Consider the following 15,644-nt stretch of genomic DNA (forward strand, 5'->3'; position numbering starts at 1 on the left):
ATTAGGTGGCAGAGATGGGAAATTGCTGACACCTAGTGTTGGCAAGGATGTAGGAAAATAGGTTATGCTTTATTTTATTTATTTATTTATTTTGGTTATGCTTTTAAGAAAGTATAAATTGGGAATATTTTTTGAGGCATATTTGGTTATATTTGTGAGCATTTCAAATGTGCCAACACCCTATCCCAGCAAATGTTGCTGTAGCATTTTTTTTTTTTTTTTTGTAGAGACAAAGTCTCACTTTATTGCCCTTGGTAGAGTGCTGTGCCATCACAGTTCACAGCAACCTCCAGCTCCTGGGCTTAGGCGATTCTCTTGCCTCAGCCTCCCCAGTAGCTGGGACCACAGGCGCTCGCCACAATGCCTGGCTATTTTTTGTTGCAGTTTGGCCGGGGCCAGGTTTGAACCTGCCACCTCCAGTATATGGGGCTGGCACCCTACCCCTTGAGCCACAGGCATTGCCCTAAGATTTTTAAGATTAGAAAACAAAAAGTCAGAAACCAAATTGGGACTGTAAAGTATCTGGGCATAGTGGCTAACATCTGTAATCCTAGTACTCTGAGAGGCCAAGACAGGAGGATCACTTAAAGTCAGAGGTTTGAGGAAGAGCAAGACTCCATTTCTACTAAAAATAGGAACAATTAGCTGGATGTGGTGGTGGACAACTGTAGTCCCAGCTGCTCAGGAGCCTAAATAAAGCAGGGATTGATCACCTGAGCCCAGGTGTTTGAGGTTGCAGTGAACTACCGTGATGCCACTGCACTACTGTACTCTACCTGGAGCAGTGGAGATTTCCTGAGCATTTTTCTGCTGAAGCTTCAGCTAATTTTGTCAAAACACTCTCATAATAAGCAAATGTCCTTGTTCTTTGGTAAAAGGCGAAAGATTTATACGATTTGAAGAGAAGCCAGAGTATTGTCCTTGTTCTTTGGTACTCCAGAAAGTCAACAAGCAAAATGCCTTGAGCATCCCAAAAACTGTTATCATGCATGGCCTTTGATCCTGATTGGTCCACAGTTGATTGCTTTGACTGGACTGCTTCCACCTCATGGTAGACATTGCTTTGATTGTGCTTTGTCTTCAGGATCATACTGGGATAACCATGTTTCATTAACTCTTCAAAGAAATCCTTCAGGATTTTAATCCCACTTGTATAAAATTTTCATTGAAAGCTCTGCTCTTGTCTGCAGCTAATTTGGGCATAACAGTTTTAGGTATCCATCAAGCAGAAAGTTTGCTCAATTTAATTTTTCAGTCAGGACTATGGAAACTAAACCAGTTAAGATGCCTGTGGTTTTGGATGTTATTTCTGCTGTTAATCACTGATTCTCTTCAATTAGTACATGAACAAGATTAATTTTTTTCCTTGCAAATTGATGTGGATGATCTGCTACTGCAGGCTTCATCTTCACTGCCTGAGCCCTTCTCAAAACTACTTACCTGTGGGCAGCACCTGTGGCTCAAAGGGGTAGGGTGCTGGCCCCATATGCCGGAGGTGGCGGGTTCAAACCCAACCCCAGCCGGAAAAAAAAAAGAAAAACTACTTACCTGTTTGTGAACAGCTGATTTCTTTGGAGCATTGTTCCCATAAACTTTTCAAAGAATGTTATTTGGCGTTTGTTCTTGGCTTCAAGTTTAGTAGAATTAGTGTTGGTCCGATAGAGTCTCTTTTCAAATTGGTGTATTATCCTTCTTAGTGTCTCAAACTAGATCCTGTTCAGACATATTATAACAAGTTAGTATGAGTTTGGTTTTTTTTCTTTTTTTTTGAGACAGTCTCACTTTGTCACCCTTGATAGGGTGCCACCATGGCATCATAGCTCACAGCAATCTCAAACTCTTTGGCTCAAGCCATTCTCTTGCCTCAGCCTCCCGAGTAGCTGGGACTACAGGCACCCACCACAACGCCTGGCTATTTTTAGACACGGAGTCTCGCTCTTGTTCAGGCTGGTCTCGAACCTGTGAGCTCAGACAGTCGGCCTGCCTCAGTCTCCAAGAGTGCTAGGATTACAGGCGTGAGCCACTGTGCCCAGCTATAAGTTTGTTTTGGTACAAAAAAATTTTTGAAATCCATGCATACTTTTTTCATAATTTCATTTTCCATGAACTTTCTGAAGACCTCTTATATATTGACATAGAAAGAGCTCAAAGATACATTAAACTAGGAGCAAGAAACAAGTGATAGAAGAATTACAGAATTCTTATCAGTGTAACACTGGGATTTCTGTTTAAAAATGTAAGATTCTCGGGCGGCGCCTGTGGCTCAAGGAGTAGGGCGCCAGTCCCATATGCTGGATGTGGTGGGTTCAAACCTAGCCCCGGCCAAAAACCACAAAAAAAAAAAAAAGTAAGATTCTCATGGTAAAAAATTCACACAGCACAAATAAAATGTCATAAAAAGTTATTTTTGTGAGAAAATGATAAGGAAAGAAGTTTTAACTATGAGCCACATGCCCATAAAACTTTAGGTCTGTCATATTTGTGAAAATTCCTTCAAATTCCTTTTGGTTTTTCATCTGGCTTTTAATAGAAATATGAAGCCATTAAAACAATGATCTGTCCAGACCTATGTGGCCCCCTCCATGGCCCAGCCCTGACTGGGGAACAGTGAGGCAGGGGTTGGGGTGGATGGGCCTGGGAGCCCCATCCCACGTGTGTGCTGAACTGTGCTTATGGCTCACTTATGTAGCTTCCTGGCTGGCCCAGCCTAATAAAATGGTGTTGCCATCCCACTCACCCCTAAAAAACAGCAACAACAAAAAAAACAATGATCTGTATTTAGTTGGGCATTAGGTTGTAGGTGGGGCAAACAGCCATAATAGAAATACCTTAATTAATTCACTTAATATTCAAAACAACCATGTATGGTGTTAGCCAATTTTGCAGAGGGTGAGAGAGTCCCATAAACATGAAATTGACCTTCAGAACCACCTTATTGACTTATGTAGTTACTGTCCTGCCCTCCCCTGCCTTTCCCCTTCCGGAAATTTTGTACATCATTCCTACTATACAGCTTCTTCACAATTTTTAAGATTTTCTGTGCTATGGTTACTAGCTTATTTTTTAAAGGTATATCTTGTGTAAATTCAGTGGGTACCAAATAAACCTTGTATTTGCCACCTTTAGGCTATTTATAGTTAAAATCCCTTTTTTTTTTTTTTGGCTGGGGCTGGGCTTGAACCGACTACCCACGGCATATGGGGCCAGCGCCCCACTCCTTGAGCCACAAGCGCCACCCTAAAATCCCTTTTAACTATAGTTAAAGTTTAACTATAAATCCCTTTTAACTATAAATAGCCTGAAGGCTATTTTACAAAAAAATTTTTGTATAATTTTTTCTTTAATAATTAACTTATTTCCAAAAGTATTTCATATTCTCTCTTATTTTTAGAAAGCATTTTCTTGGGGGTTTATTTTTCCCAAATTTATTTTCCTAGGTGCAAAAGCTGTCTAAGAATGAAGTGCTCATGGTGAACATAGGATCTCTGTCAACAGGAGGGAGAGTTAGTGCGGTCAAGGCAGATTTGGGCAAAATTGTTTTGACTAATCCTGTGTGCACAGAAGTAGGAGAAAAAATTGCACTTAGCCGAAGAGTTGAAAAACACTGGCGGTAAGTTTATTATTACCCTTTACCACTGTCTAATAAAAACACACAATTTCAGCCGGATGCGGTGGCTCATTCCTGTAATCCTAGCCCTCTTGGGGACTGAGGCGAGTGGATTGCCTGAGCTCAGGAGTTTGAGACCAACTTGAACAAGAGTGAGACCCCATCTCTACTAAAAATAGAAAAACTAGCTGGGTATTATGGCAGGCACCTGGAGTCCTAGGTACTTTGGAGGCTGAGGCAAGGAGATTGCTTAAGCCCAGGAGTTGGAGGTTGTTGTGAGCTAGAATGTCACGGCACTCTACCCAGGACACAGAGTGGGACTCTGTCTCAAAAAAAAAAAAAAAAACCACCCATAATTTTCTTAAGTTCTTGGTGCACACATTTTCTCAAACACAACAGTTATAGTCTCATACTTTAGTCCAAATACAGTTGGCTTTCTTTCCTTTAGGCACAACCTATGCAAAAGGCAATAAATTTGGGTTCAATATTTCTGTTACTTTTTTTTTTTAACCACAAGAATATGTTTATTTTGCAAGTGATTTTTAATTCTTTAGCTGCGCTATCCCCACATTTTTTTTTACATGACCATAACTTTTTTTATATAATTTTTAAACATCAGTCACAAAAATTGTTAAAAGGGTAAAAGCACATTATCTCCTCTGAATAATATCACATTCTATTTAACTTAAAGATTATTTATCTTTTAAATATCAAAAGTTAGGCAGAGGGCACCTGTGGCTCAGTGAGTAGGGCACTGGCCCCATATACCTAGAGTGGTAGGTTCAAACCTGGTCCCGGCCAAACTGCAACAAAAAAAATGGCTGGGCGTTGTGGCAGGTGCCTGTAGTCCCAGCTACTTGGGGGGCTGAGGCAAGAGAATCATCTAAGCCCAAGAGCTGGAGGTTGCTGTGAGCTGTGACACCATAGCACTCTACTGAGGGTGACCAAGTGAGACTCTGTCTCTTTAAAAAAAAAAAAAAAAGGCAGAGCCCATAGGTCTGTGGGTAGGGCACCAGCCACAAACACCAAGGCTGGCCTGTTCAAACCCAGCCTGAGTGGGCGATACCTGCGGCTGAAAGGAATAGGGCACCAGCCCCAATACCGGAGGTGGTAGGTTCAAACCCAGCCCCTGCCAAAACAAAACAAAGAAAATACTGCAAACCCAGCCGAGTCAACTAAAACAACAATGACAGTTGCAACAAAAGAATAGCTGGGTGTTGTGGCAAGTGCCTGTAGTCCCAGCTACTTGGGAGGCTGAGGCAAGAGAATCGCTTGAGCCCAAGAGTTTGAGGTTTCTGTGAGCTGTGATGCCACGGCACTACCGAGGGTAACAGTTTGAGACTCTCTCAAAAAAAAAGTTGAAGCTGCTAGGGGTCACATTTGTTTATAGGTCCCAAAATAGCCCTGAGGTCTGAATAAGAAAATATCTTTATAAACTCTAACAATACTCTCACCTCAAAATAAAAGACTACAAAATGTACACAATTATTAATATATCTGTGTTCAACAGCTTTACAATATCTGGACCCCTAAGGGACTTTTAGAAATGACAATGAAAATAGGTTTTTGGCGCCTGTGACTCAGTGAGTAGGGCGCTGGCTTCATATACCGAGGGTGGTGGGTTCAAACCTGGCCCTGGCCAAACTGCAACAGCAACAAAAAATAGCCAGGTATTGTGGCGGGAGCCTGTAGTCCCAGCTACTCGGGAAGCTAAGGCAAGAGAATCACCTAAGCCCAGGATTTGGAGGTTGCTGTGAGCTGTGTGACACCACACCACTCTACCAAGGGCAATAAAGTGAGACTCTGTCTCTACAAAAAAAGAAAGAAAGAAAATAGGTTTACATTCAGAAAACAGAGTTTATACCAAGCTGATGTCACTTGAAGCCTATGTGTAAGTCTGTTCAAGTCTTACACTACTATCAAGTCACCGTAGTTAAAAACACAGGTCCTCGGGCACCCAGCAAATGCCAAGCAGAGCAACTGTTTTCAGAAAGAAATCTCAGTGAGATTAGTCTTTACTCATTTGATGGGGGAGGGGGAGTATTAGTCAAAATCCCTAGAATACCCCCAAGGCTCACAGGGCTGCTGGTTACATTTCAGGGTCTGTAGCAGCCTTTTACAGTTACCACCAGGTGTGTCCATAGCTGTCCAGCTCTAAACCAGCTTCTAGAAGGTTGGCTCAAAAACTGGTGTGAAGGTGCCTCAATTACTATGTCCCAAAACTTGATAAAGCATTAGTCAGCACAGAACACTGCTCTACCTGGGAATTTTTGTCATCTTTGACTTCGGAAATAATTCATACTTAATGGGAGAATTGCATTGTACAAAAAAATTCCTATATATCCTTTTACCAGACCAGACACACACACAAATACATTTCTTTACATATATAAACTTTTTTTTCTGAGCCGTTTGCGGAGTAAGTTCTTGATTTCATGCTCCTTTTATTATGCTTGATTTCTTAATGCTTAAGTGCATATTTTCCAAAAAAGAATATTCTTACATAACCACTTGAAGAAATTTATCACTGATAAAGTATTGAAATCTATGTCCATATTTCAGTTTTGTCACTTATCCCAATAGTGTTGTTTATGTCCCTCCTGTCTGGAATCATGCATTTCTTTTAGTGTCATGTCTCTTTGATCACTAATTTGGAAGTTCTTCAGCCTTTCTTTTCTTTTTTTTCTTATTTTTGTTGTTGTTTATTGAGACAGAGTCTTACTTTGTCACCCTTGGTAGAGTGCTGTGGCATCATAGCTCACAGTAACCTCAAACTCCTGGGCTCAAGCGATCCTCTTGCCTGTGCCTGCCACAACACCTGACTAGTTTTTCTGTTTGTAATAGAGATGGGGGTCTCAATCTTGCTCAGGGTGGTCTCTAACTCTGGAGTTCAAGGGATCCTCCCACCTCAGCCTCCAGAGTAGTGGGAACTATAGGCACTGGCCACAGTGCCGGATGTTTTTAGAGATTGGGGGGGGGGTCTCACTTACTGCTCCGTCTGGTCTCCAACTCCTGAGTTCAAGCAATCCACCCACCTTGGCCTCCCCAGAGTGCTTGGATTACAGGCGTGATTCTGGCCCAGCCTTTCTTTGTCTTATTTGATATTGACAGTTTTGAAGAATACAGGCTAATTACTTTATAGAACATTCCTCTATTTGGGTTTATCTGATGGTTTGGAAATCTAAGATAAAGAGATTACACTCTGGGATGCCAAGGTGAGTGGATTGCCTGAGCTCAGGTGTTTGAGACCAGCCTGAGCCAGAGCGAGACCTGTCTCTAAAAAAAAAACAGTCTGGGTGTTGTGGCGGGTTGCCTATAATCCCAGCTACTCAGGAGGCTGAGGCAAGAGTATCACTTATGCCCAAGAATTTGAGGTTGCTGTGAGCTGTGATTCCACAGCACTCTACCAAGGACAACAAAGTGAAACTGTATTAAAAAAAAAAAGATTAGATTCAGGTTATGTATTCTCGGCTGGAATACTTAGGTCGTAGTTTCCTTCTTGGAGAATCACAACCAGAGGCACATGATATCTGACTGCTACTCCTTGTTAAGATTCATTTTGATTATGTGGTCAAGGTATTGTCCAGTTTCTCCATTATATAGTTATCTCTTTCTACCTTTGCAACTAACACGCAATCTGTGGGGAGACCTTTGGAGCCTATGCAAATAGCCTGCTGGTCATTAAATCCTACCCTCCTGGATTTAGCATCCACTGATGATTCTTGCCTGAATTGCACTTGAGTATAATGATTACAGGGGATTATAGCACCTCAACAGATCACAGTGCCCCTGCCTGCTTCACTACCCCACATTTATCATTTGGCATTCTTTCTTTGTTATTACCTATCTAGTTATATAATGGATTCATGGAGTCCTAATTTATTCACTAGGTTGTGATGCATTACTGTCCTTTATTTTGAAGTATAAATTCTTGGAAGATTTGGCCCATGGAGATCCTTCAAGCTGGCTCCTGTATCTTTTTTTTTTTTTTTTTTTTTTTTTTTTTTTTGGTAAGATAGGACATTTAGGGCGGCACCTGTGGCTCAGTCGGTAAGGTGCCGGCCCCATATACTGAGGTGGCAGGTTCAAACCCGGCCCCGGCAGAACTGCAACAACAAAAAAAAAATAGCTGGGTGTTGTGGCGGGTGCCTGTAGTCCCAGCTACTCGGGAGGCTGAGGCAAGAGAATCGCTTAAGCCCAGGAGTTGGAGGTTGCTGTGAGCTGTGTGATGCCATGGCACTCTACCGAGGGCCATAAAGTGAGACTCTGTCTCTACAAAAAAAAAAAGGGTAGGACATTTATTAGAAGTTAGAGAGGAATACAGAAAAGCACCAGAGCTTCTGGAAGGGGGAAAGAACTGAAGAACTCCCCTGAAAGTCTCCACATGGGCTCTTTTATCTAGGAGTCTTAAGTCTAGAGGATTACACTTTTTTTTTTTCTTAATATTATTTTCTGGCAGAAGCTGTTCCAGGCTCACCTTGGACCTTCCCTGCTCTAGTTTTAGAATTCGCCATTTCTTTAAGGAGCCTTGTTTTCTTTTTGTAGGAAATGGTAGAAGATCTGCTTGCTAGGTGTGCTTATTGCTTGTAGGGTGCTCTTTATTTGAGGTCTTTTGAATGGATAGAGCTACATACACATATACATCTTTGCGTCCTGGCTCTTTTGCTGTATCCCTGGTTAGTTCCTGAGTCAGCCCCTTTCCATTCTGTGTGACTTCATCCTAGTCCCTACTTACCATCATTTTACATTTAACAATGACTGGGAAAGACTCCTACTTTGCCTCTTGCTTTGTTACTTTAAGAGCTCAGCCAAAATTTATCTTTCTTAAACATTTTCAACATGCTGTGCTTAATAATTTCTAGTAGCTTTTCACTGTTTTCTGGTACTTGGGACTTTTCTGGAAGCCTCCTTCAACCTGTTTAACCTTTCTTTTTGTTTGTTTTTCCTGTTATTCATGGTGACCAGAGCCCATCTCTCTAGTTCTAAGACATAGTTTGATCTAAGAAGATAGCATGGGCTGTCTTTATGGAGGATAACGCTTTGAGAATAAATTTGAATTTAGATTAGAGAAGATAGGCAAATAAACAAGTTCTATCATATGGTTGTGTGGTAATGATAATGAAATGGATGCAAAATTCATGATTTCTTTTCATTTTGCAGTTTAATTGGTTGGGGTCAGATAAGAAGAGGAGTGACAATCAAGCCAACAGTAGATGACGACTGAAGAATCCCAGTTAAATAATACATTTGGATGGAGTGGGATTTCTCTTAACCTAGGGGTATATTTTCAAAGTAATATTAGGAAATTTATTTCACAGCTCATTACCTTAGTAGGTAGCTAGCTGTAAGATTATCCTCATTTTTCGATGAAAATCTAACCTCTGGTATTAAAATAGTATCTATAATAAATATGAAAATTGGCATAACGTTGCATTCAATCTACATTTTACAGAAGTTAAGCATTCCCAAATGTCTGATTTATAATGTCAACACAGGTTCAAAAAGAAATCATTTGTTACAGCTAATCTTTGCTATGGCATACACACATGCCGCTGAACCTGTTTGAAATAAAGGTTGTTGTTTTTTTCATGTTCTGTCTTTAAGTAGCTCTAGGCTGAAGGACTGTTGTACTATTAAAAACTTGAAGACACAAATTCTCCTAGAAAACCAGCCCCCTTTTGTTTGGCCCCATATTTTATGTTGTTTTATCTTTGAAGTTTTGAGGCAAAAGGAAATTAGTAGGTTTAAATGAAATTGTTCTTCAAAGCATGAGTGCTCATTCCCATAAACTGTTCTTTCTCTTTCCCTGTGATGCCCTGATGCATTTTATGCCTGAAACATAATCGTCTTGCCTTGTTGGAAAATACTGTTGTAACAGGTTTTAAATGTGTTTTCTTAACTGTTTAATCGATAATGGTCATGACAGACATTCTCCTGTTCATAATCTATGGACCTTTCAAAAGCTCAAGAGAGAAAAGATGTTAGAAAGCAGAGACTGACTCCTTTTGATTTTTAACTTATGCTCCATGTCCCTACACTTTTCTTGCGCTCTTCTTTTTATTTTATTTATTTGTTTTTTGCTTCATAAAAGATTCTGTTGAGCAGTAATTCCCAGCTCTGGCTGACATGGAATTGGTAGGAAAAGTGGAGTGGGCGGGCCCAGTGGCTCACACCTATAATTCTAGCACTCTGGGAGGCTGAGGCAGGCGGATTGCCTGAGCTTAGGAGTTTGAGACCAGCCTGAGCAAACTAGACCCTGTCTGTATAAATAGAAAAAACTAGCTGGGCGTTGTGGCAGGTGCCTGTAGTCCCAGTTACTCGGGAGGCTGAGGTAAGAGGATTGTTTGAGCCCAAGACTTTGAAGTTGCTGTGAGCTGTGACATCACAGCATTCAACCCCCAGGGCACCTGAGTGAGACTCTGTATCAGAAAAAAAATGGGGCTCGGCACCTGTGGCTCAAGCGGCTAAGGCGCCAGCCACATATACCTGAGCTGGCGGGTTCGAATCCAGCCCGGGCCCACAAAACAATGATGGCTGCAACCAAAAAATAGCCAGGCGTTGTGGCGGGTGCCTGTAGTCCCAGCTACTTGGGAGCCGGAGGCAGGGGAATCCCTTGAGCCCAGGAATTGGAGGTTGCTTTGAGCTGTGATGCCACGGCACTCTACCCAGGGTGACAGCTTGAGGCTCTGTCTCAAAAAAAAAAACAGATTCTGAATTGACTTGGGATAGAGCCCAGGCATTGATTTCCCCCCACCCCACCCCATGACAGAGTCTCACTTTGTTGCCCTTGGCAGAGTGCGATGCCATCAAGCTTACAGCAACCTGAAACTCTGGGGCTCAGGTGATCCTCTTGCCTCAGCCTCCCAAGTAGCTGGGACTACGGTGCCCTCTGCAACACCCGGCTATTTTTAGAGACGGGGTCTCATTCTTGCTCAGGCTGGTCTTGAACTCCTTAGCTCAGGCAGTCCACCCACCTCAGCCTCCCAGAGTGCTAGGATTACAGGTGTGAGCCACCATGCCTGGCCAGGCATTGATGCTTTTAAAAACTCCCTTGCACTGAGAAATAAGTTTAGAGATTTGAGAAGTAGATATATTAAATAACAGGATCTTACTTGGTTTTGTCAGTCTGATAGTACTTTTCAGTTTGCTTTCCTTAAATTAGCATTGACAGAGGATTTGATGCCACAGTCATCATATTGTGCTCTTTTGGGCATTAAAGTTGCCTTGTAGAAGTTTAGAAGCTGTATCTATGAGTCATTATTTAAGTTGATATGTTTTAGGGAAACATATTAATGTTTTATATATATATACTTGGTGGACTTTAAAGGGTTGTGTTGTAGCCTGAGGAACACGTTTAAATAAAACAAGGTTTTAGGCAAGAGAATTGCTTGAGCCCAAGAGTTTGAGGTTGCTGTGAATTGTGACGCCATAGCACTCTACTGAGTATGACAAAGTAAGACTCTGTCTTTAAAAAAAGAAAGGTTCTATACCAAACATTAATTTTATGTTTAACATATCCCCACGTGTTTCATAAGCACTTCCTACAGGAAATTCTAGAATAAGACCCAAAATATTGACTAATTTGTTATACAAGGTATCCTGTTAATACAAGACATAATTAATCTCATGTGTAATTAATCTCATGTTAGAATTGGAACCAGAAATCTATTGTAATTAATGTCAAACATCCACATGAATGTCAACAAATTTGCAAAGCACTACGCTGAATGTAATCGCTGAATGTAATGGTGTATACAGATAAGAAAACAATAGACATTATTTTCGTAGAATTTGACAATGCAGTGATCCTTAGCAAAAGATTATACCTGATTGAGAAGCCTATAATGCAACTTTTTTTTTTGCAGTTTTTGGCCAGGGCTGGGTTTGAACCCACCACCTCTGGCCTATGGGCCAGCGCCCTACTCCTTTGAGCCACAGGTGCTGCCCCAATGCAACATTTTTAATGAAAGTATATTGCATGTATAAATCCTCTTGGCTGAACTGTCAAGGTATTTTCAAAATCTGACCAGTTCTTAGCACCTCCAGTGCTATCACCCTAGTGAAAGCCACCTGTCGCTGTCACCTGGATGGACTAGCTCTTCTAACTCCTCCCTGCTTCTGTGCTTGCTCTGCTGTAGTATTTTCTTGACACAGTAGTCAGTTACCCTGTTTGTAAAAGAATACTATGTACAACTCTGTGAGAATAAACTGTAAAGTTAGTATCAGAAATGATGGGCATGAAGACAGTCTAGCTGTGACATCATCCAAATGGTTTCCAGGCTCATCTAGAAAGCCGTGTGAGTTTTACTCCCATGTAACTTCCAAAGGTGATTATGTGTGTATGTGCTTGTTTTTGCAGAAGAAAAAGAACTTCTAATAAGAATGTGCAAATAGCTGTACTCATAAAACTTCTGAAATCCCATTTCTAGAAAAATGATATGGTGCTTCTTCCAGTGAAATGGATGCTTTTCTGGAAATGTGCAATTTTTTTTAAATTATCAAATAGGAAGCAGATACTCCTAAGAGATTTATGACCATGAAACAGGTTATTAAAATGTTACACCTGCAAAAATCTCCACAGACTCACAATACACATTCTGCCAATTTTAAGGAATAGCTAATTCCTAATGTTATTAAAATTGCTCCAGAATATAGGAAAAGAAAGGAGTGGGGGAGAGACATCCTTATTCATTGTTCAAAATTATTATATTTCTGCTACTCAAATTTGGACAGAACACTACAAACAAAACTGAAGATCATTTTCCACATATCTAGAAGTAAAACGTATACTAAAATCCAGCAATGTATTAAGAGAATGATACATTCTTGTATATACATGGGTGTTTTATAGGTTGAACGAAAGTAGTTTGGAGATGTATTTGATGGAATTCACAATAATATTTAAAACATAGATGATGTAAAGAAGGAAACTTTATGGACTTTTTTTTTTCCTTTTGGAAACTTTATGGACTTGATGTATGTACTAAGCAAAGCATTAGCATAACCATTGTTTTAATGATGAAACATTAGAGTACAATAGTGTAGCGTCCTGCCATGATGCCATAGGTGAGGTGAAAATGTCAATTGGGTAAAATATGGGTTATTTTTAGGTTAGTGAAATAATTAGAATGAAATTCCCAGGGTGGGAAGCAATCCTGAATTATATCAGAATTCATATTGTATGATTTTTCTGTATTCTTATTAAGGTCTGAAACAAGAATGTCACCTACTACTTAAGTTCTACAACATTGTTATCTGGGTTTAGCATATGAAATGTAAATACAGTAGAACCTCCATAGTTGACCACCTCCTTACATTGACCACCTTGAGTTAACCTGGTTTTCATAGGCTACACATGCACCACATGTACTCGATGGATGTCCCTTATGTTAACCACCTCTGTATATTGACCAGTTTGTTAAAGTCCCTTTGGTCATCAACTTACAGAGAGAGGTTCGACTGTATTGGGAATGTAAAAGAATGTTTTTTACAAGGTATAAAATTTTCTACCTAGAAAATACAACCTAGAATCTGAAAAACAAACTGGTAAAAGTTAAGGTGACAGTTGAACATGCAAAATTATTAATTTATGTATTCGTTAACATACAAATCAAAATGCAATGGGTATTAACCATCCAGGTGTACATTTAACAAGAATATGCAAGATATGTATGAATGAAGATAACATTTGCTAAAGAACAGAATAGGAGATAAAAATAATAAAGATAATCTTCGGTGGGAACATTCAATATTTTACAGATGACTGCCTCCCATTTTTTCCTACAAATTCATTGCAATCTTGATCAAAATTTTAGTAAGGCTTTTAAAAACTTATGAAGCTGATAATAAAGATTTGGAAATGTTAAGTTCCCAAGAATGGTATATAAACATTTGAAAAAAATTGTGGTTGGTGAGTAAAGCTAACGTTTTAGAACATAGAAAGCAAAAAAAAAAAAAAAAACATTTTAGAACATAGAAAGCCACAGTATTTATAAAAGTATGATGTTGATGTAGGAGTATATCAATCATTGGAACAAACTTTACAACCAGATGTAAAAGTTTAGTAATTTATGCTAAAGGCAGTGTTTGATGTCAGTCAGGAAAAGAACAGACCATTTTGTAGTCAAAATAGCCATTTGGGGATGCAAAAAAATTTTTTTTTCTTTTTATTTATTTATTTTGAGACAAAGTCTTACTATGTCGCCTCGGTAGAGTGCTGTGGCGTCACAGCGCAGAGCAACCTCAAACTCGTGGGCTTAAGCGATTCTCTTGCCTCAGCCACCCAAGTAGCTGGGACTACAGGCACCCACCACAATGCCTGGCTATTTTTGTTGTTGTTGGAATTTTCATTGTTTAGCAGGCCCTGGCTGGGCTCGAACCCTCCAGCCTTGGTGTATGTGGCTGGCACTCTACTCCCTGAGCTATGGGCGCTGAGCCAGGATCAAAAATCTTTTATTTAAAATTGTATTTAAGGCCAGGTGGGGTAGTTCATGCCTATAATCTTAGAACTCTGGGAGGCCGACGTGGGTGGATTGCTTGAGGTCAGGAGTTCGAGACCAGCCTGAGCAAGACTGAGACCCCCCCCCATCTCTACCAAAAAATAGAAAAACTAGCTGGTTCTGGCGTGGGCCCGTAGCCCCAGCTGCTTACGAAGCTGTCGCAAGGTGGCGCTCGTACCTCGGTGGGTAGGGTGTAGGCCACAAACACCAAGGCCGGTGAGTTGAAACCCACCCGGGCCAGCTAAACAACAATGACAACTGCAACAAAAAAAGAAAAAAAATAGCCGGGCGTTGTGGCGGATGCCTGTAGTCCCAGCTCCTTGGGAGGCTGAGGCAAGAGAATTGCTTAAGCCTGAGTTTGAGGTTGCTGTGAGCTGTGATGCTACAGCACTCTACCCAGGCTGACAGCTTGAGACTGTCTCCAAAAAAAAAAAAAAATGTCACAAGAGGATCGCTTGAGCCCAAGAGTTTGAGCTATGACGCCACGGCACTCAACCCCAGGGCAACAGAGTAAGACTGTCTCCAAAAAAAAATAATTTGTATTTAAGGTTTAATTTTATTGAGATTAAAATTATAAACAAAGAAATGTAAGAGATTATTTTAATCACATGAAGAAAGCAAAAGAAGAAACCCAAAAGTAATAAAGAAAAAGGTGACAGATATTTAAAAGTTCAAAACTTATGGCTGAAGATATCACATATTCAAAAGATGATAGAGTGGGAGAAAATACTTAAAAATTACATGAAGGTTAGTATCCTTATCAGTAAGATATAGAAATGGGAAATACATGTTGCATGCCTTTGGTAGGCTAAAGACTGGCAAAAAGAAGTCTCATGTATACTCCACTCACACACTGAATTGCCACCGAGTAATTTGGGCAAAAATATAGAAATTAGTAGCACTTCAGAGGTTCCACATAGCAGGAGCAGATGTGGCACATTATCCCCATAGTTTTTGTGTCCCATTCTTAACAGGAAAGGGTTGTGCTCCTGCCATTGATTTTGTTACAAGGTAGGTTCTTGCTGGATCAGAGATGAGTTTCTTTTGTTTTTTGTTTTTTTAGAGACAAGAGTCTCCCTTTGTCACCCTCAGTAGAGTGCTGTGACATCATAGCTCACAGCAACCTCCAGCTCTTGGGCTTAGGTGATTCTCTTGCCTCAGCCTCCCGAGCAGCTGGGACTACAGGTGCCCGGCTATTTTTTTTGTTGCAGTTTGGCTGGGGCCGGGTTTGAACCCGCCACCTTTGCCATATGGGGCTGGTGCCCTACTCATTGAGCCACAGGCACCTCCTAGAGACAAGATGAGTTTTATGCTGAGCCATTGTCGGGTTATATCTCTAGGAAAAATTTAGGCAAATTTAATGTTTCCATTTAAGGGAATGTGTGCAAACGTTGAGCATTAGGGAAATCACTGTATTCTGGGAGATAAAGCAGCATTATTGAATGATACATCTGACTTCAGTGTTTTAGCAACAAGGAAAATGCATCTCTTGCAAATATGTGTAGGCAATTTATAGAAGAAATTCAAGTCCCCATACA

The 15,644-nt window shown here is 40.5% G+C and overlaps 1 protein-coding gene across 1 annotated transcript in view; it reads left to right on the plus strand.

Annotated features, from left to right (window-relative positions):
• The window catches only part of EIF2S3 (eukaryotic translation initiation factor 2 subunit gamma), a 31,589-nt gene extending 16,461 nt beyond the window's left edge, over positions 1-15,128 (plus strand). The window contains exons 11-12 of the mRNA XM_053579529.1: positions 3,438-3,610; positions 8,768-15,128. Coding sequence (XP_053435504.1) covers positions 3,438-3,610; positions 8,768-8,831 — 237 coding nt within the window. The 3' untranslated portion in view covers positions 8,832-15,128. The remainder of the gene's footprint in view (positions 1-3,437; positions 3,611-8,767) is intronic.
• Positions 15,129-15,644: the final 516 nt, after the last annotated feature.

The sequence above is a fragment of the Nycticebus coucang genome, chromosome X (assembly GCF_027406575.1).
Source record: "Nycticebus coucang isolate mNycCou1 chromosome X, mNycCou1.pri, whole genome shotgun sequence".
Lineage (NCBI taxonomy): Eukaryota > Metazoa > Chordata > Mammalia > Primates > Lorisidae > Nycticebus > Nycticebus coucang.